This window comes from Ctenopharyngodon idella, chromosome 20, assembly GCF_019924925.1.
Source record: "Ctenopharyngodon idella isolate HZGC_01 chromosome 20, HZGC01, whole genome shotgun sequence".
Classification (NCBI taxonomy): domain Eukaryota; kingdom Metazoa; phylum Chordata; class Actinopteri; order Cypriniformes; family Xenocyprididae; genus Ctenopharyngodon; species Ctenopharyngodon idella.
Window position 1 is genome coordinate 17,800,406 of NC_067239.1, and position 20,013 is coordinate 17,820,418.

General features: G+C 36.9%; 1 protein-coding gene across 7 annotated transcripts in view; it reads left to right on the forward strand.

Annotated features, from left to right (window-relative positions):
- The window catches only part of syne1a (spectrin repeat containing, nuclear envelope 1a), a 148,535-nt gene that overhangs the window by 122,321 nt on the left and 6,201 nt on the right, over positions 1-20,013 (forward strand). For 6 of the 7 annotated variants that reach the window (XM_051874201.1, XM_051874203.1, XM_051874198.1 and 3 more), the window contains 25 exons: positions 215-385; positions 485-618; positions 701-884; positions 1,050-1,232; positions 1,970-2,116; positions 2,207-2,361; positions 2,455-2,602; positions 3,452-3,546; positions 3,632-3,866; positions 3,959-4,153; positions 6,567-6,692; positions 7,966-8,121; positions 9,182-9,340; positions 9,547-9,713; positions 13,007-13,169; positions 13,689-13,876; positions 14,287-14,437; positions 15,857-16,039; positions 16,648-16,785; positions 17,004-17,195; positions 17,612-17,906; positions 18,028-18,096; positions 19,312-19,415; positions 19,531-19,657; positions 19,743-19,954. In XM_051874201.1, coding sequence (XP_051730161.1) covers positions 215-385; positions 485-618; positions 701-884; positions 1,050-1,232; positions 1,970-2,116; positions 2,207-2,361; positions 2,455-2,602; positions 3,452-3,546; positions 3,632-3,866; positions 3,959-4,153; positions 6,567-6,692; positions 7,966-8,121; positions 9,182-9,340; positions 9,547-9,713; positions 13,007-13,169; positions 13,689-13,876; positions 14,287-14,437; positions 15,857-16,039; positions 16,648-16,785; positions 17,004-17,195; positions 17,612-17,906; positions 18,028-18,096; positions 19,312-19,415; positions 19,531-19,657; positions 19,743-19,954 — 4,077 coding nt within the window. The remainder of the gene's footprint in view (positions 1-214; positions 386-484; positions 619-700; positions 885-1,049; positions 1,233-1,969; positions 2,117-2,206; positions 2,362-2,454; positions 2,603-3,451; positions 3,547-3,631; positions 3,867-3,958; positions 4,154-6,566; positions 6,693-7,965; positions 8,122-9,181; positions 9,341-9,546; positions 9,714-13,006; positions 13,170-13,688; positions 13,877-14,286; positions 14,438-15,856; positions 16,040-16,647; positions 16,786-17,003; positions 17,196-17,611; positions 17,907-18,027; positions 18,097-19,311; positions 19,416-19,530; positions 19,658-19,742; positions 19,955-20,013) is intronic. The other variant, XM_051874202.1, reaches the window with a different exon arrangement.

Below are 20,013 nucleotides of genomic sequence, written 5' to 3' on the forward strand. Positions count from 1 at the left end.
TGTTTACAGTATGTTTATCTTGAAAATGTTTCACTGAATTGATTCATAACTCTGATTCAATATTGAAAAATATTGGAATGTGTTTTTTTTTAAGCTGCATCGCTCGCACAGTTACAGACACGATATGTACTATCACTCAGTTTTCATAATCAGATTTTCACCAAAACATTCATCCTGATGATCAGTCTTAAGTGAGGTTTGTGTGTAATTGCAGATCGGGCAGCAGACGGTCAGTCTCCGGTCAGTGCTGGATCAGTGGAGTCTATATAAACAAGCTTATGAGGAGATTCAGGGCTACCTGATGGAGGGACGTTACACCATCTCTCGTCTGCGCCTTCTCACCGGCTCCCCAGAAGCAGTGCAGGTTCAAGTGGAGAATCTTGAGGTGCTAGTATGCCACAAACTGTGAAAAACATGAATAAGGTCTCGTTATCATTATATGGAGCAAGAACCTAAAATCACCATGGGTATTTGTGTGTCTCAGAATTTACAAGATGAGCTGGAGAAACAGGAGAGCAGTTTACGGAAACTGGGCTCCATAACGCAACAGCTTCTGAGAGATTGTCATCCCTCAGTGAGCGATTCACTCAACACAGCCCTGGGTGATGTAAATCTCAGGTGAGTTTCAAAGTAACTAATGAAGGCACTGATCAGTTCAAAGTGATCCGAAATCATTGATCTTCTACTGATCTGCTGTCAGGTGGAACACGCTGCTGGAGCAGATCTCAGATCAGTTGAGGAGGAGTAAGAGCCTGCTGCAGCTGTGGCAGCATTACAAAGTGCTTCATGCTCAGAGCAGCACCGACATCCAGAAACTAGAGGAACAGGTGGAACATCTACTCAAGAGCGCCACCCACAGGGATATCACAGAACAGGAAGTGAAGGTGAGGATTTTTTGAATGCATGGTAGGTTTGCAAGCCTCTTAAATATTTATGTTAGTGATACAAAAGTATGTAATCAGTTGGTAATTCAGACGACTGTATGCAGTTGTGAAATCTTTGTAGCAAGAGCCACAGTGTTCCTCTTTGTAAAACTGGCATTTCTTTAGGGCCTTATGGCGGCTGAGGGATCCGTAGAGTCTGTCCTGCAGCAGCTGGATGAATTTTCAGAGCAGCTGAGGCAACAAGTGGACCCCTCTGCCATGACAGCCTTCCATACAGACCACCTGTCATTCACTCAGCGATTAGCAACAGTTGGACGTGCCCTCCAAAGACAGCAGTCTCTGCTAGAGGTTTGAATGATTCAGATTTTACCTTGTACACACAGACACTGAACATTAAACTGAACATTTATACAGTTTCCACACATTTATTTTAATAAAATATACACTACTGTTTAAAAACTTGGGGTCAGTAATTTTTTTTTGTTGATGTTTTGGTCTCTTAGGCTCATTTATTTTATTAAAACATACAGCAAAAACAGTAATATTATGAAATGTTATTACAATAAAATAACTGTTTTCTATTTGAATATATTTTAAATTTGATTAATTCCAAACCTTTCAGTGATAGTGTTTATTTTAAATTAGGCACTATAATTATGGTAACACTTTAGTTTAGGGTCCAATTCCCACTATTAACTAGTTGCTTATTAGCATACATATTACTAGGATATTGACTGTTTGTTAGTACTTATAAAGCACATATTAATGCCTTATTCTGCATGTCCATATTCTACATCCCTTAATCCTACCCAATACCTAAACATAACAACTACCTTACTAACTATTAATAAGCAGTAATTAGGAGTTTGGGGTTAATAGTTAATATTTAGCTAATATTGAGAATTGGAATCTAATCTAAAGTGTGACCATAATTATTTATTTTAAAATGATTTTCACACTCACTTTCATACTTCATACTTTCATACTACTTTTCAGACTTACATGTTGTAACTTTCACAAATGTCAGACTGCAAAGCCTGTCAAATATAAATTTGAAAAGTTTTTTTCTCCTTCCTTTTCTCAAGGTGGGTGTGAGGGACTATGAGAGGTTTACTAAGGAGTTGCATTCTCTGAGTCACTTGTCAGAGGAAGCTGAGAAGGTTCTGAAGGAACCAGATTTAATTGGATCTCCAGATATCTCATCTGTGCTGGAACACATGGAAAAACTTAAGGTAAAAATTGTTGACCTTTTTCCTTAAAAAAAAATAAAAATAAGGTTGTATAAACACATCTGAAAATTCCTCATATCTATGTGTCTGTAGGCCCAAATGTTGAAGCTGAGCAGTCATTCTCCTGATCTGGAACGTCTGAATGAGTTGGGTTATCAGCTTCCCCTAAATGATAATGAAATCAAGCGTCTGCAGAACCTAAACAGGAGTTGGTCGTCTAACTCTGCTCGCACAATAGAGAGATTCAGGTATGTGTGGCTACTGTTGATCTACAGTAGATGCTCAATATCTGTGTTCTCCATAAACGTGTAATATTCACCTCTGTGTATTTGTTTGAGCAGTAAACTTCAAGCCCTGGTACTGCAAAGACAGACCTTCTTGGAGAAGTGCGATGCATGGATGACATTCCTCACCCAAACAGAGGAGAAGCTGGCCGCTGAGATCTCTGGGAACTACCAGAGCCTGCTAGACCAGCAGAGAGAGCATGAGGTACTGATAGACAAAATAATTAGGAACAGATGTCTTTACAGTAAAATGAAACCGTAAAATGAAAAGCCGCATTTACACTACCATTCAAAAGTTGTTGTTTTTTTTTTGTTTGTTTTTTTTGATAACTCTTTACAGTAAGGTTTAATTTGGTAACATTAGTTAACCAACTACATTATTTAACACAAACTAACAATGAACAATACTTCTGCAGCATTTATTAATGTTAGTTCATGTTAATCTCAACATTTACTAATACATTTTAAAATCAAAGGTTGTATCTTTTAACATTAATTAATGCACTGTGAACTAACATGAACATAATCATTTTTATTAACATTAACAAAGCTTAATAAATTCTGTAAAACAATAGTGCTCATTATTAGTTATGTTAAAGTATTAATTCATGTTAATAAATAAGAACTTATTGTAAAGTGTTACAGATTTTTGAAAGAAGTCACTTAGGCTCACCAAGACTGCATTTATTTGATCAAGTAAATAAACAGTGATATTGTGAAATATTATTACAATTTAAAATAATTGTTTTCTATTTTAATATATTTTTTAAAATGTAATTTATTCCTGTAATGGCAAAGCTGAATTTTAATCATTCTAATATGCTGATTTGGTGTTCAAGAAAAATTCCTGATTTTTCTTATTAGGACAAATTTTGTATATTGATGTCCACATATAGTTTTTTATTTCAAAACTCACATTATAAGATGGCTATATTAGCAAGATTTATCAATGTAAAATAATCGAAATATACAGCATAATATTAAGCATTAATAAACCTACTTCATGGAACTGCTCTACTAAACTTTTGTTTTTGTTTTTTGTGTGTGGGGATAGCTATTCCAAGCAGATATGTTTAGTCGACAACAGATTCTCTACTCTATCATCAATGATGGACATCAGCTACTGAATCAGGGACAAGTGGAGGACAGGTAACGTTTGTTTATTTGTTTATTCTTATTCTTTCATTCAAAAATATGTGAAGTGACATACTTTTTTGGTCCTCTCACACAAAAGAGATGACTTTGGCTTGAAACTAGCACTGCTTAGTAACAAGTGGCAAGGCGTGGTGAGGCGGGCCCAGCAGAGACGGGGGATTATTGACAGTTTGGTTCGGCAGTGGCAGCGGTACACAGAGCTGATAGAGAAACTGCGACACTGGCTGCAAGAGGTGTCACTGGAACCAGAAGACCAACAACAGGGAGCAACAGTAGCACTACAGCAGATCCGTGGAATGTTAGACCACATACAGGTAAAGATATAACCTTAATTGTGTAAACAGAGAAATAATACCCAAATGCAAATAGCCGTAAGCAAGATGGATGTTGACTTTTCTCCATCTAGCTGAAGGAGCGTGTGCTCCAGAGGCAACAGGGCAGCTACAACCTCACAGTAGAGGCTGGGAAGCAACTCCTCCTGTGGGCTGATGCCAGAGCGGAGGCCTCACTTCACACTGAGCTCACTGATGTGCAGGAGCGCTGGAGGACTATTAACATCCGTCTCGATGAAAGGAAGAAAGAACTGCTTTCTTTGTTAAGGGTGAGTTATTTGGATGCACTTACTGTTTGCTTAATTGTAGGGCTGCCCTCGACTAAAGATTTTTCTAGTCGACAACTAGTCGTTCATTTAAGCGATTATTTGACTAATCGCACGTGTATATTAATAAGCCATATAAATCATATTAATGAGCCTTTAATTGCCTATATATCGGTAATACATATCTCAATCAGCGCTTAAGCGCACACATAAAACTTGCAGCAGCGCACTGGCAAAAGTGATTATGAATGTGTCGTGAAAAACAGCAAGGAGACTGTCAAAACACTGTGTTTTCAGCTGCAGAGATTAAGTCAACGATAATAGCGCACATTTATCTAGGTTTACGTTAGAACGAGCAGCCATGTAAAGTTACTATTATTTACATGTTTCAAAAGATAAGCCATATTTGAGGTAGAACAAAGGACGAAGGACCCGCTGTTAACGATCTGTCCCGCATGGACTGTTTTTATTTTTTCTTTGACTTAACCGACTAATACAATTTTTGGTTGACTAAGCCTCTTCTAGTTCACTAACAATTATTTGAATATTAAGGGGAAGCCCTACTTATTTGCTCGATTTAGTTGTTCATATCATTGACAAAGTATAAAGTTGAATAGTTGAGTAGAGTGTTTGGTTATTTGCATTTCTTTAGAGCGCTTGCTGGATGTGTTTTACTGTGAGTTGATTGATATTAGCACATGTATGATTAGTGGTCAAAGTCTGAGACCACTGGTAAAAATGCTTCTCTTTTGCATTTTTTTAATTAAAAAAAGTTACTAATTTAATTTTTACACTCAACAATTTGAGTGTAAAAATGTAATTAAAAAATTTAAATTAATTTCAGAAGTGTGTACTTTATCATTTTCAATTAATAATTATTTTTTCATAATTTTCTAAAATGTTTGTTTATTTTTTAATTATTTATTTTGCATACAATCTTAACAATTTTTTTAGGCTTTTATTTTCAGGTTTTTCAGTGTGGTTTCAGACTTTTGGACCCCACTGTATAAATATGACATGCTGTTGCATTGTGGGAGAATTTCTTTTTGCAGTGTTATGTGGTTGTAACACTTGTTAAGGGTTTTTAAAGTACAACATGTGTCAAAGATTTTTAAGCGCTGTGCCTGTAGTTAAACTTTCAAGTTCAGTTTGTTTTGGTGTTTTGTGTTCTGTGAAATCAGGGCTACAAGCTATTTTGAGCAACAAATATCAGAATCAAAATATAGCTGCAATGTTAAATGATACAAAACAAAAGTTGGTAACACTTTACAATAAGGTTCATTTGTTAACATTAGTTAATGTATTAACTAACATGAACTAACCATGAGCAATACATTTGTTACTGTATTTGTTAACATTAGTTAATAAAAATACAGCAGTTCATAGTTTGTTCATGTTAGTTCACAGTGCATTAACTAATGTTAACAAATACAACTCCTGATTTTAATAATGTATTAGTAAATGTTGAAATTAACATTAACAAAGATTAATAAATACTGTAGAAGTGCAGTTCATTATTAGTTCATGTTAACTAATGCAGTTAACTAATGTTAACTAATGAACCTTATTGTAAAGTGTTACCCAAAATTTAAATATACAAAGCGAAGATTCTGCAAACATATAAATGGATCTCTTGTTCATAGTGCTTTTCCTAAAAGAAAAGAGAGACAGTGAAGGACTTTGCATCTGACTTTACAGAGCAAATAGAGTCAAGCTACTGTAGCATAACGAGAGTGAGAGAGAGTGTGATGTGTTTAGTGTGTGCGTGTGAGGGGGATGAAAAAGAGAGAAGGAGAGAAAGCGGCAGCGAGAGAGCTGAAGGCGAGAGAAATATCTTCAGTACTGTGGGAAGGAGTCCGAGCGGTGCTGCGCTGCCAACACAGGGCAGCAGGGACAGGCAGGCATCCGCTCCATTTTGACGCAGCACGCTGGGGCACAGACAACAATTTTGGATTGCAAAGGAAAATGGCTCCTCTTTCCTTCTGCCTCTGCCTCTGCCTCTTTCTCTTCCTCTCTCTGTTTTCTAGGATGACATGATAGAAGGTACCTCACTGCTTTATCTCTGCATAATAATCTTTCTCTCTGTGTCTCTCTTGTGTCTCAGGACCATGACCCTTTGCTCTGGCAACGTTTAAATAAAGACTTGACTGGATTTGGTTACATATGACTTTCTCTATTACAGTTCTGATTACAAAACATCTGACTATTTTTCGAGTGATGTAATAAGCATGTTTATTAGCGCATAAAAAAATGCCAAGCTTGATGTTTCTAAGATACATGACTAGATATCTTGTCAGACTGTGTGCTGCTGCAACTGCAGAGTGGCATAAAAGGACATGCAATCCTTGAAAATGATCATGATCATTCTCTCTCTCATGATTTCACAATATTTTTTTCTCTCTGGCTATATGTGCAGGACTGGGATCAATGTGAGAAAGGAATTGCTGCATCACATGAGAAGCTGAGGGACTTTAAGCAAAAACTCTCTGTGCCTTTGCCCGACCACCATGAAGAGCTGCACACAGAACAGATTCGCTGCAAGGTGCACAAACGAAATCTGACTCATCTTGTGTCCTATGACCTTCTAGAGACGTGTTAAAGCATTAAACACTATTTCCTAACCAGATTTGACATAACACAACAGCATCTCAGTCGTCTAGATAATTATTCTACATATTTGTTTGTGCAGTCTGCTGCTGTCAACCACTTAATAATACCCTTGCTTACTTCATGTAGAATGTGTTATGCCCTGATGCTTTGATTAATTTTTTATCTGTGTTGATTTGAAAGTAACATCAACCTGTTCTGATCTCTACGAACTGGACTATCAGCAAGTGTTTCTTTGACTTTGCCTGAGGGAAAGAATTTGAGGTGCATGCTAATCATGCTAAAACCATGCATGTTAGCAGAGACGCTGAGGTTTAGTAGGAAGTGATTTTGCAGCAGCAAAACAAAAGTGTTTTGCCACCTTTTTCTATTCTAATTATTTCTTGACACAGAAGTCACTTATGTGTTTATGTGCTTAATGTCTTGTTGACTGTTGTTATCTGTGAGTCACTTACCATATCTGTATTAGGACTATACAGTGTAACACACTGAATGCTCGCAGAGATATCAATATCAACAAATATCAATACAAATGCAATTAATGTCATCTGGTTTGTGTTTGTGTCTGTGAGGGGAAGAATATATGCAGACAATATTCTTCTGTTTTAGATAAATGCACTGAAAAAAATGCTTTTCGTAGTATTTTTGTATTGTTTCCAGTCCATATATCTAAAAATTCTTAAATTCGGATGCTTTTACTAGATAAGTAAAATGACATATTTTTTCTTGTTTTCTTGAAAAAAAAAAAAAAAAGAAAAAAAAAAGTTAAAATAAGCAAAATAATCTGCCAGTGGGGTAAGCAAAATAATCTTATTTCAAACCGAAAACAAGACTATTTTGCTTACCCCAGTGGCAGATTATTTTGCTTGTTTTAAGGGAAAACTCACTTAATTTTTACTTATTTTTTCTGAAAATAAGACTAGAAAGTCTAGAAAATGCTTTTTGAATTAATTTTTTTTAGATATTTGGACTGGAAACAAGACAAAAAATCTAAGTAAGAAAAGCATTTTTTGCAGTGAAGACATTCAAACATTTGTAGTCTGCAAGTCTGAATGGCGTACCTTCCTATTGTTTGTTTTGTCTTGTCTTGTCTTGTCTTGTCTTGTTTTGTTTTGTTTTGTTTTGTTGTGTTTTATCTTCTGTTTTGTTTTGTTTTTTGTTTTGTTTTGTTTTGGAAGTGATCATGACTATGTATTTGTGTGTAATAGGAATTAGAGGGCAGTATTGAAGGCTGGGCTGATGATGTAGACGGGCTGTGTATTCTGAGGGAGTCTCTCTCCAGCGGCCTCAGTGCTGATGACCTCACAGTCCTACAGGAGAGACTGATATTACTCCAGAGACAGTGGGAGGAGACCTGTCACCAGGTACACACGTCGGCCAAACAGTCTGTCCCTTCACATTTGTCTTACACCAGAACACATTCTATGCACAGATGTGTGCCATAAGCACAGGCATTTCACAAGAGTGCAGCATAGGGAACAAGCTCAGACACTGAAACACTAACATTACAGCATATGAACAACTGCAAGTTTACATAAAGTTTTAATAACATCAGACAATGAATATGTAAAGGGATGAACTGATTTGCAAATTTATTAGCAAATTAACAAAATATTGGGTAAATTCAATACATAAAGTTTGATTTTCTCATAAGATAGTATAATTCTTATTTAAAAATGAAATCATTTTCTTAATCATTGGCAAATTTATGTTCTAAGCATAAATCTAATTAAATTTAGTGAGGTTTAATTGGATTAAAAATCCAATTGGATGAAAATCTTTGAATAGATAAATATTGAATCACTAATTTTAAGATATATTATAAACAAGTCTTAATATGTTATGCAATTCTTCTCCTTAAGTAAATATATCTTGCTCTAAGGATGTTTAGACATTTATACTTGAAAACAAGACAAAACTAGACTTTTTTTATGCTTATATTTAGTGTTTACCCAGTAATCATCTAAAATTTCCCAGAAGTGCTTGAAATATCTTAGTACGGTCTTTGTGTTTGGAGGAGGCTTGTTTGCTTTCTAAATGGAAATAGTAATGGGAAAGAATTGAGACGGGAGGAAACATTATATTTCACTGCTTTTGCGTTTGCCCATAAAATGTACGGGTTGTTGTTGAATCAAACTTCTTGATGGCTCTTTGTTTGCTTAGAGCAGAGTAGTCTAAAGGATTGCAATTTTTGTGCCTCTTCACCCTGGTGCCTCTTAGTAAGGAAGGACCTTGGGAAGGAAGTTTGGTGCATGACACTTTAGAGACTGAAATAGTACCTGTCCATCTGACATCCTCCTTTTCTTATTCTGCTCACTAAACATTTTGCACCTTCTCTCATTGACCTTCACGTCCTTCTCTTAATCGTACTCTGTACTCACTGAACACTTGATCTTAATCGATTATTGTCTGTCATCCCCGCAGCTGTCCCTGCGCAGGCAGCAGGTGAGCGAGAGGCTGAACGAGTGGGCTGTGTTTAATGAGAAGAACAAAGAACTGTGTGAGTGGCTCACCCACATGGAGAGCAAGGTCTCGCAGAATGGCGACATCAGCATTGAGGAGATGATTGAGAAGCTCAAGAAGGTGATATTAACATATATTCACAACACATTTATTTCTTATGAAATCACTAAGAAATTGATAATTATCCAAATTGAATTAAAAATATATATATTTGATCGCTAATAGATTCTAGTTTATTTAAACTGTAAAGTATGTCAAAAAATGTGAAAAACAATGTATAATCATGAATTTTCAACTGAACAAATGTGCAATCTTTTTGTTATCAGGACTATCAGGAAGAGATCTCAGTGGCCAACGAAAACAAGCATCAACTGGAACAGATGGGGGAGAGACTGGCTCAGGCCAGCCATGAAAGCAAAGCTGCAGAAATCCAATACAAACTCAGCAAAGTCAATGAGCGCTGGCAGCATCTGCTTGACCTTATAGCAGCTAGGTGAGTCTCTAAAATTAAACTGCAGGACAATGGTTTTTGTTGGATCAGAGCTTTATAATAGTTGTACATTTACATTTACAATTGTTTTGCCTTTGTGTCTTTTATGCTTGTGAGAGTTGATCTTTGCTAGAACAAGCTATAGAAATAGGGCGTGAACTGAGCATGTTCATGTGCTAATGGCCCATGGGTGGAAAGGAAATATTTTGCACCAGCATCTTAAACATGACACCATAGTGTCTATGGTTATGACTGAGAAAGTCGAATTGCCTGCAGTCAAGTCTGAAAGCTTCTCACATGTGGGGTGTTCATTTCACTGCGGCCCATGCGTGAGAGGGTGTCATCCTCTCTCTCACACTCTCACTCATGTACATTAGCTCTGTGCGACAGCTGCTGTCTTGAGTTTTCCTTAAGAGTCTAGAAAATGGTAGTAAATTGACATGCTTTTGTTTGGATTTAATTAAAGAGCTAAGTGCAGAGTTTTTTGCTCAAGCAAAAGTATCCACATTGTTCAAAAGCAAACATATTTCAGATCTTTCTTACACACACACACACACACACACACACTTGTATATATGGTTTACGGGGACTCTCCATAGACATAATGGTTTTTATACTGTACAAACTGTACATTCTATCCCCCTACACTACCCCTAAACCTACCCATCACAGGAAACTGTCTGCATTTTTTAAATTAAAAAAAAAAACACAGTTTAGTATGTTTTTTAAGCCATTAGGTTTACAAGGACACAGGAAGTGTCCTCGTAAACCATGTTTACATTGTAATACCCATGTTATTATACACATTTGTGTCCTCATAAACCATATATACAAGAACACACACACACACACACACACACACACACACACACACACGTTTACTTAGCTATCTGAACAGGGACATTCCACAGACTTCTATTGTTTTTATATAGCCAGTTATATATACTATATATCCTAACCTTAACCAACACTCTAACCCTAACAGAAAACAGAAAAAAAAATATTTGCTTGATTTTAATACCATTTATACAAAGGAGGATGCTACCAAAAGGGGGTTTTGTCAGATTTAGCTCACTTCTGAGTACAAATATATCCCCAAAATATGGTTTGAATTTCCAATTTAGCTTTTTTTTTTTTTTTTTTCCCCAATTTACATTTTTTTCTCAACATCAACAATAATAGACTATTAAAAAAAACTGCAAAACAAGTTCTTTTTTAAGTTAGATTTAATTTTGAAGCTAAAAATAGTTGGTATAGTTTAGCAGTTTCTTTGTGTGTGTGTGCGTGTGTGTGTGTGTGTATATATATATATGTATATATGTGTGTATATATATATATATATATATATATATATATATATATATATATATATATATACATATACATATACATGTATATATGTATATATACATATATACAAGAGACACACATTCCAGTCCTCTGATAAACACATGCTAATGACTGTCGTCTTATTTTAGCCACGGCAGTATTTGTCACTCCCAGCTGCTCATGCCTGCACTTGAGAGCAGTTCACACACACACATGCTCAGATACCCCACACACTAACCAGGGCAGTAGGGAAAGCCTGGACACTGTTATTCAGACGAAAGAGAAGGGAAATTTTGACAGGGTGGAAGTTTTACTTTCTTCTGGGACACTTGATTGGGAAGATTAGGCCCAATGGTGCTGGAAATGGGCACTGATGACATGGCAGGATGCCCTGGACAGGACTCAGATCTGCCAGAGTGTGACTGCGACATTAACAGGCAGGAAAATATATATTCACTTATAATTTACATATGATAATTTACATATTCTCCAGATGTTTGAGATATTTTAATGCATTGGTGGAATTTGCAGTGTATTGTGTTTGGTATTTTGTGTCATACTTAGACATGTGACTAATGGTGAAGTGCCTGAAATGAGGTTTATTAGCTTATGTGGGTGAAATATGTAGTTTGAGGTGTTTAACTGAAAGTACCATAGCTTTTCTCCAGATATGTGATTGTTCAAATGTACATTATTGATCAGAGACCTCAGTTTGTTAAATGAAGAAAATGCTTTGCCATGCTGCATTGGTTGACCTTCCTTTGTGTTTTAGGAATGTAGTAGTGTGAAGCACAGTCACACTGAACCAATCAAATACCAGGGTTACATGAGGGCTTTATCTCACCAGGTCAAACTCTGGCTGTGTTTTTGCTAACTGCCTACAGCATACACCAAAGTTTCGATCAAAGGTAGCTGAAGTTGAAACATGTCCACTCTGCGTCAGTACGCTTTGCTTTATGTCTAACCTGAGATAAGACATTTTTCTGAGAGATAAATCTGGAATGGTGACACAGCTGAAACATGCTATGCTGGTATGCGTGAGTCTGACAGTGGCACTGCATTGAGCATGTGATTCTGGAATTCAGGAATTAAAGGAAACACTGACACCATTGGATTGCATTCTGGCTCTGCTTATGTTGTTATATTTGCAGTACAGCTTGACCTCACATCAGTTAACAAATGACAAAGTAACTTCATAAGTCTTTTTATTGAAATTGTACAATGTAATGCAAATGTTGTATTTAAGAATATGTAAACTATACGTTAATATTTACATTGAAAATGTTTAAATAGATGCTAGAGAAATGCTGTTTTAAGCAGTATCATTGTATAAGCATTATTTTCAGCTAATTATACTGATGAAAGTAGAAATTAACAATATTGTTTTTTCATGATTATTACGGTATAAATTATTTATCAGTCCAATAACAGATATTCAGATTAAATTTAACAAAAATAAATAAAATAATTATCAATCTACTATAATAATAACTAAATATGTATTAATAATATTATTAAATAATCATAATAATTTATTTTATTTGTATTTATTATTTTTATTTAAATTTATATTGACAAAAAAATATATTTTTGTCTTTGCTTTGGGCTTACTGTTAAACTTAAAATGCTGTTTTATCGAAAGACAAAATACTATAAAAGTATTTCCAATAAAAATATGACTATTCAGAAAAGCATTCATGAAAATAAATTATTGAGTTTACACCCCATATTCACTGTTTCTTTGAAAGGCATCTCTTTTTTTTTTTTTTCTTTTTTTTTCTTCGAGAGAGATCTCAAGTTACCTTGACTAAACATTAAATATGTTTGCACACTGCACAGTCCTCGCTCATATATCTTAATTATAGTATAGCTCATAGTGCCATATTGTACTTTTTCATGTTTTCTGTGTTTGTGATTATGCTTTATTTGAATCAGAATCTAATACAATCTGTCTCTGGGGTCTGTAGGGTCAAAAAGTTGAGGGAGACACTGGTGGCCGTGCAGCAGCTGGATAAGAACATGAGCAGTCTGCGCTCCTGGCTGGCTCAAGTCGAGACTGAACTTTCACGACCCATCGTCTATGAGACCTGTGACTCACACGAGATCCAAAGAAAACTCAACCAGCAACAGGTAACACACACTCACACACACTGACATTCATTCATGGACAGCCACAGCCACAGTCTATCCAATATAGTTAGTCATAAAAAAGGTCAGTAAACGTAAATTTCCCTGAGATATAAAAGACACACAAACATTTCTTAGTGTATTTTAAAGACCTGTTAAATTGCTACAAGTGAAATGAGAGTTTAAAAATTCTGGTGAGAACTCTTCAGACAAAACGAACTTGACTTCATCTGACCCAGTTACGGTTTTAGCATTGTCATGTATCCTCACTTTACCCAGCAACAGCCAACACACGTCATCCTATTTCTGCATTAGAGACAAATTATCATATGATTGTAAAAAGGCAAGTTCTTTTTTATTTTTTTGGACCTGATGATGCAACAAGATGAAACATATTTATGGAGAAATGCATGACTGCAAGCTTCTCTGCCTAATAAACTGAAATAAAATAGAAACTGCCAAAATAATCATGATCTCAGGATGTCTTGAGGAGCTCAGTACAAATTTTCTATCTCTGTGCAGGATCTGCAGCGTGACATTGAGAAGCACAGCACCGGTGTGGCGTCAGTGCTGAACCTGTGTGAGGTGCTGCTGCACGACTGTGATGCCTGTGCCACAGAAACTGAGTGTGAATCCATCCAGCAGGCCACACGCGGCCTGGACCGCCGCTGGAGAAACATCTGTGCTGTTGCAATGGAGAGGAGGCTCAAGTGAGTGTGTTTGTACTGTATAGTATGTTTTTACTGTATTTCTGAGCAAATAAATGCGGCCTTGCACCATAGGATACCTAAACTTTGAACAGTACTTGAAATAAAATGTGTGGAAATGAAGCACAGGACAATCAAAATTAATTCTGTAAAAAAGTCTAAAGTTGAAAGTGAGCTGTTTAGGAGAGTTAAACCAGGCCACCAGAGGAACAGGTGTGAGAGCATGTGATGCCTACTGGCTCATTGTATGAGGGTTATTTCAGAGTTGACTTCAGCACGTGATGAACTGTTTAACAGCTTAATAAAAGTATTCTTAGTAAGCCCCTTGGATGAAATTGTACAGCTATATTTGCAGGTATATTTTTAGTGTGGACTGTGTAGACGTTTGAACCCCACTGTATGTGTTTCTGCAGGATTGAGGAGACGTGGAGGTTGTGGCAGAAGTTTCTGGATGATTACTCCCGTTTTGAAGAGTGGCTGAAAGTGTCAGAGAGGACAGCAGCTCTGCCCAACTCCTCTGGAGTGCTGTACACCATCGCTAAAGAGGAGCTCAAGAAGTTTGAGGTACTCAGAGATCCACAGAGAGAGTCACTTGGGTTGAGGTACTTGGTCAGAACAGGGGTTCCCAATTCCAGTCCTCGCGCCTCCCAGCTCTGCACAGTTTGTATGTCTCTCTTATCTAACACACTTTATCAGCTCATTAGAAGAGAACTCCATGAACTCGTGTGCGTCCTGATTGACAGGGTCCCTACGAAGTGTTCACTGCTCCCTACTCCCTGAGCACAGGATACCTGTTGAAGTTCACATCAAAAATGTGTTTATTCGCAACACCCTGCTATGTCAAACACAGATGAAACTCAAGTTGTGCATATTAGAGGAGTTTAAGGTTTGATACCATAATATACTTCTGTAAATAGATATAATATAAATGACCATATTTTCATTTAATATGCATGTGTATAATACATCCATATAACTATTAGTTAATTATAAATTTCACTTAATCTAATCTGTCCAATTCAAAAGCCCTAAATTGAATGATAAATGTATGTTGCGATGTTCAATATGTAAATAAATGTAATTTGTTAATGTTTTTTTATCATATTTAACCCGTAATCATGATAGTTAACTTGTAACTGTCGCATCTCATGCACTTTACACCTGTGAACAGCCGCATACAAACACACCTGATTCAGATTGGAATCTCCCTTAAGATGACTAAATAAATACCCTTTTAAGTCCACTTCGTAGTGCACATATGGTCGAATGGAACCCACTCCTCAATTGAGTGTGTCAGATAAGAGAGACATACAAAATGTGTAGAGCGGGAAGGCACGAGGACTGGAATTGGGAACCCCTGGTCTAGAGGACAACCGAGAAAGGTATGGAGCCCCTAAAGGGACATGGTAAAGGAAAAAAAATTGAGATGGGATGAAAAATTATTTGTCAATTATTTGTCATTTGCTCACAAAAAACACAAATGTTTTGTGAGCAAATGCAAAGTTTCTCGGGGAATGCAAAAGCAGTCGTGGCCTAATGGTTAGAGAGTCAGACTGTTAACTCGAAGCTTGCTGGTTTGATTCTCAATATCAGCAGGAAATGACTGAGATATCAAGTATCTGTCACCAGCCTGTCCTATGATGACTCAGTTATTTGCTCGTTCACTTTCCAGAGACTGGGTCAGTGGGGTCACTCCAGCACGTGTCTTACTGCTGGTATCCAATGGCTACAGTCCAGTCCACTTTAACCTTTAGTCTTTTACAATTTGAAAGTTGTCATTGATGACTGAAACACATGCTAAAACCATGATTTCATTTAAAAATGCTTCACATAACTCAAACTTAAACAAGGTGTAGCTGGTGAGTTTTACCAGTTTGTTTGTAAATCTTTGACTATCTAAAGACTTTGTTCGCACAGTATGTAATGGTGTAATGGCACGAGATACTTCCAGCTGGTCTTACATATATTGCTATTATATCACAGGCATTTCAGAGACAGGTGCAGGAGTGTCTGACCCAGCTGGAGCTGATCAATAAGCAATATCGAAGGCTGGCACGTGAAAACCGCACAGACTCGTCCTGCCGTCTACGACAAATGGTGCATGATGGGAACCGACGCTGGGATATACTACAGAGGAGAGTAGCAGCCATCTTGCGCAGACTTAAGGTGATGTATTATCAGTTATACGTTATATACACTACTGTTTAAAAGTTTGTTAGTAAGTTGAGTAAATTGATACTTTTATTCAGCAAGGATGCATTAATATGATCAAAAGTGACAGTAAAGACATTTATAATGTAAAGATTTCTATTTCAAAGAAATGCTGTTCTATCCATTAAAGAATCTTGAAAAAAAAAACATGTATCAGTTTCCACAAAAATATTTAGCAGCACTGTTAGCAACTGTTTTAAACTGATAATAATAAGAAATGTTTCTTGAGCATCAAATCAGCATTAGAATGATTTTTGAAGGATCATGTGACACTGAAGACTGGAGTAATGACTGCTGAAATTCAGCTTTGCCATCACAGAAATAAATTACATTTTAAAAATATATTAAAACAGAAAACAGTTGTTTAAAATTTTAATAATGTTACTGTTTTTCAGTATTTTTGATCAAATAAATGAAGCTTTAGTGAGCATGAGACTTTTTTCAAAAACATTTAAAAAAATCTTACCTTTTCCAGAACCTCTGTAGCAATCACTATTGATGCAGAACCTAACCTCACAGAGGAGTGGTGTGATTCATTGACTTGTCCCTCTTTTGTCCTGCAGCATTTCATTGGTCAGCGAGAGGAGTTTGAGACAGCCCGAGATGGTATTCTGGTATGGCTGACCGAGATGGACCTGCAGCTCACCAACATCGAGCATTTCTCAGAGTGTGATGTTCAGGCGAAGATCAGACAACTAAAGGTGAGGGCTGTGTGTTCATGAGTGATTTACATTTAAAATTTTCATTTTTATACATTGACAATTCACTAACATGCATTATTTATATATATATATATATATAATATATATATAGACCTACAAAACTGACAAAATTCTTTTTACTTGTTCTGTAGAACATTTACTTTAAATTTTATTTAAAAATTCTTATCACTTCACTTGTGATCACTTGTGTGCCCCAGGCATTCCAGCAGGAAATCAGTCTGAACATGGGCAAGATGGAGAGTGTGTTTGGGCAGGGGGAGGTGCTGATGGAAAAGAGTGAGCCTCTGGATGCTGCTGTCATAGAGGAAGAGCTGGATGAGCTGCAGAGATACTGTAGGGAGGTGTTTGGTCGGGTGGAACGCTACTACAGGAAACTCACACGCCTGCCGGTGAGACCATCTACACATGAATAGCACATAGGGGCTGGCCACCTCTCTCAGCATCTGATCTGAATTCAGTTTTCTTTTGCAGCACACAATTATGTCAAAACACCTATCGTATGGGGTGTCCATGTAAATACATTTGGCTATATATTAAGTGAATGTAAACAGTTGGGGTGAAAACTGGATGTGTGTCAGTTTATTAGATCCGTGCATTCGGTCTTAAAGTGACAGCAGCCTAATAAACCTGCTGCTGTCTGTGTCTTTAATGTTAATCAAACAACAGAAGACAAAGAGAAAATCACTCACTGCTCTTGACTGAATAACTTTTGTATCCTTAATAAGTGTATATTTAATTTATACAGTGAATTTTGCATTGCATGAGTAAAGGTGGCTCTCACTTTCGTGCTACCTCTTGTTCGCAGCTAACCGATGATGAGTATGAAGGCTCAGATCGTGAATTGGAGTCAGGTGACCTCTCAGACCTTCAGTGGGGTGAGGATGGTGCCCAGACATCTAGCAGACCACCTTCAGCTGCCACTGCTCCTGCTTGCACAAACGGCTCTGGCCGGGACACCCCTGCCAGCGTAGACTCTATCCCTCTAGAATGGGACCATGACTATGACCTGGACCCCATGGGCCATACCATGTCTGCAGAGCGGGGTAGACAAAAAGATGAGGATGAGGAGTTACTGTCTATGGCCACTGCAGCACTTACGAGTGAGTGTGCTTGACTTGAAGGATGTTCATGAGATAATGCTCCAACTGAGTGTCCACCACCCTGAACAGGTCTTCTCTATAAACTGTTGGTATATCTTGTTGTGTATCTCTTTTTCTACAGACGTAGTGATTCCTGAGAGCCCTGAGGCTTATATAAAAATAACAGAAAACACATTGAGGTCCTCCTCTGGTAGGCAATAAGTTGTGGCATGCTAAATTAATGCTAAATTAAACTACACTGCATGCTGAAGTGTCCTTTTCAAATAAATTGCATGAACTACACTATTGCATGATTTTTAAAAAAGGGCACGTCAAACATTCTGAGAGATCTGGTCTGTTGCATTTCCCAACTTTAAAAGCTTTCTCAAAGCAAAGGATGCTAATAGGCATTCGATTTGAAGGAAAGGGAGAAAATAAGGTTTTAAAGCACCTCCTTGAAAATAAACCAAAAGAGACAGTTGAGAATTTGATGAGAGAAACTCCAAGTGTACTCCAAAAGTCCAGTGGAAAAAATCCATAATTTAATAAATCGCAAGGCTACTGCATCTGTTGTACAGTATATTGAGATCAGAATGAAAGAAAAAGCAATTAATCTGAATAAAAGACAACCCAGTCCATAAAAGTAAAATAAAATGATTGGAAATTATTTGTAATGCATAGTTTTCTCTTTTAACATATTTAAAATGTAATTTATTTCTGTGATGCAAAGCTAAATTTTCAGCATCATTACTCCAGTCTTCAGTGTCACATGATCCTTCAGAAATCATTCTAATATGCTGATTTGGTGTTCAAGAAACATTTCTTATTATCATCAGTGATGAAAACCGTTCTGCTGCTTAATATCTTTGTGGAAACCGTAATACTTTTTTCATGTTTTTTTTTGATAAATAGAAAGTTCAGAAGAACAGCATTTATTTGAAATAGAAAGCTTTTTGTAACATAAAAAATATCTTTACTGTCACTTCTGATCAATTTAATGCATCCTTGCTGAATAAAAGTATTTATTTCTTTTAAAAAAAAAAACTATGAGGTGATGTCACATCTGTAAAGCGGATCTTAGGTCATGTTGCCCTATTGTTGGAATCACTTGCATGGATGAGTTTTACAAATGCCCATTCCTTCCTGCATGTAACAGTCAACAGTGTCATTGATATTTTTTATTTATTTATTTATTTTATTTTTTTCATTTTTCACTGTCATAACTAAAGTTATGTTAAATATAGAACAAGTAAGTTCTCTTAATAATATTCACATTCCATATTCAGCAAATAACATGAATAATACTTAACATGTTTTAAAGCTTACAAAACTCCTAATACATTCACAATGTGATCACAGAATGATCCTTATTTTTTTAAGGTGGTCATGTGACATCCCATGTTAATCAATACATTAACTCCTGCAGGCGAAGCAGTTCGATTATTAGACAACATGCTGGACACCAGCCGTTACAGCCTCCAGCAGACAGATGGCACTATGGGTGGCCACGACACCCCTTACATGGGCTATGTAAGTACAGATTCGATATTCGATGTGCTGCTCAGTCAGTTTGGTCTGTAATGGCAGTATGTGGCCATTGAATGAGGCAAAGTTAATAAACGTTTGATTTTTTTTCTTTGCACAGATGCGGCTAATGGATGATTGCCGTGGCAGTCTGAATGCGGTCAAGAGGGTTGAGGGGGAGCTAGAGGAGGAAGAGGACAATCTGTCAGGCCTGAGCAACCCTGATAACACTGAGACACAGAGCACAGGTTAGTCCAGCACAGAGACGCTGAGGTTGCTGAGTACACAATTATGTTTAAATTTGATGGTATTGTGATAATTGTCGCATTTCAGGTGTCATTGAGCGCTGGGAGCTGATCCAGGCCCAGTCTGCTGATTCAGATCACAAGCAGAGAGAAGACCTAGTGCTATGGCAACAGATAACCTCTGACCTGGACACCATGGAGGCGTGGCTCGCCCAGGCCGAGGCCGAGTTAGCAGAGCTAAGGGGGAAAGACCTCAGTGCAGATATACACACTATTGAGCAGAGAATTAGAAAACTCAAGGTTTGTGTTACCTATTTGGTTTACAAGAACATTTGTGCTTTCTACATGTTTAGTAAGTG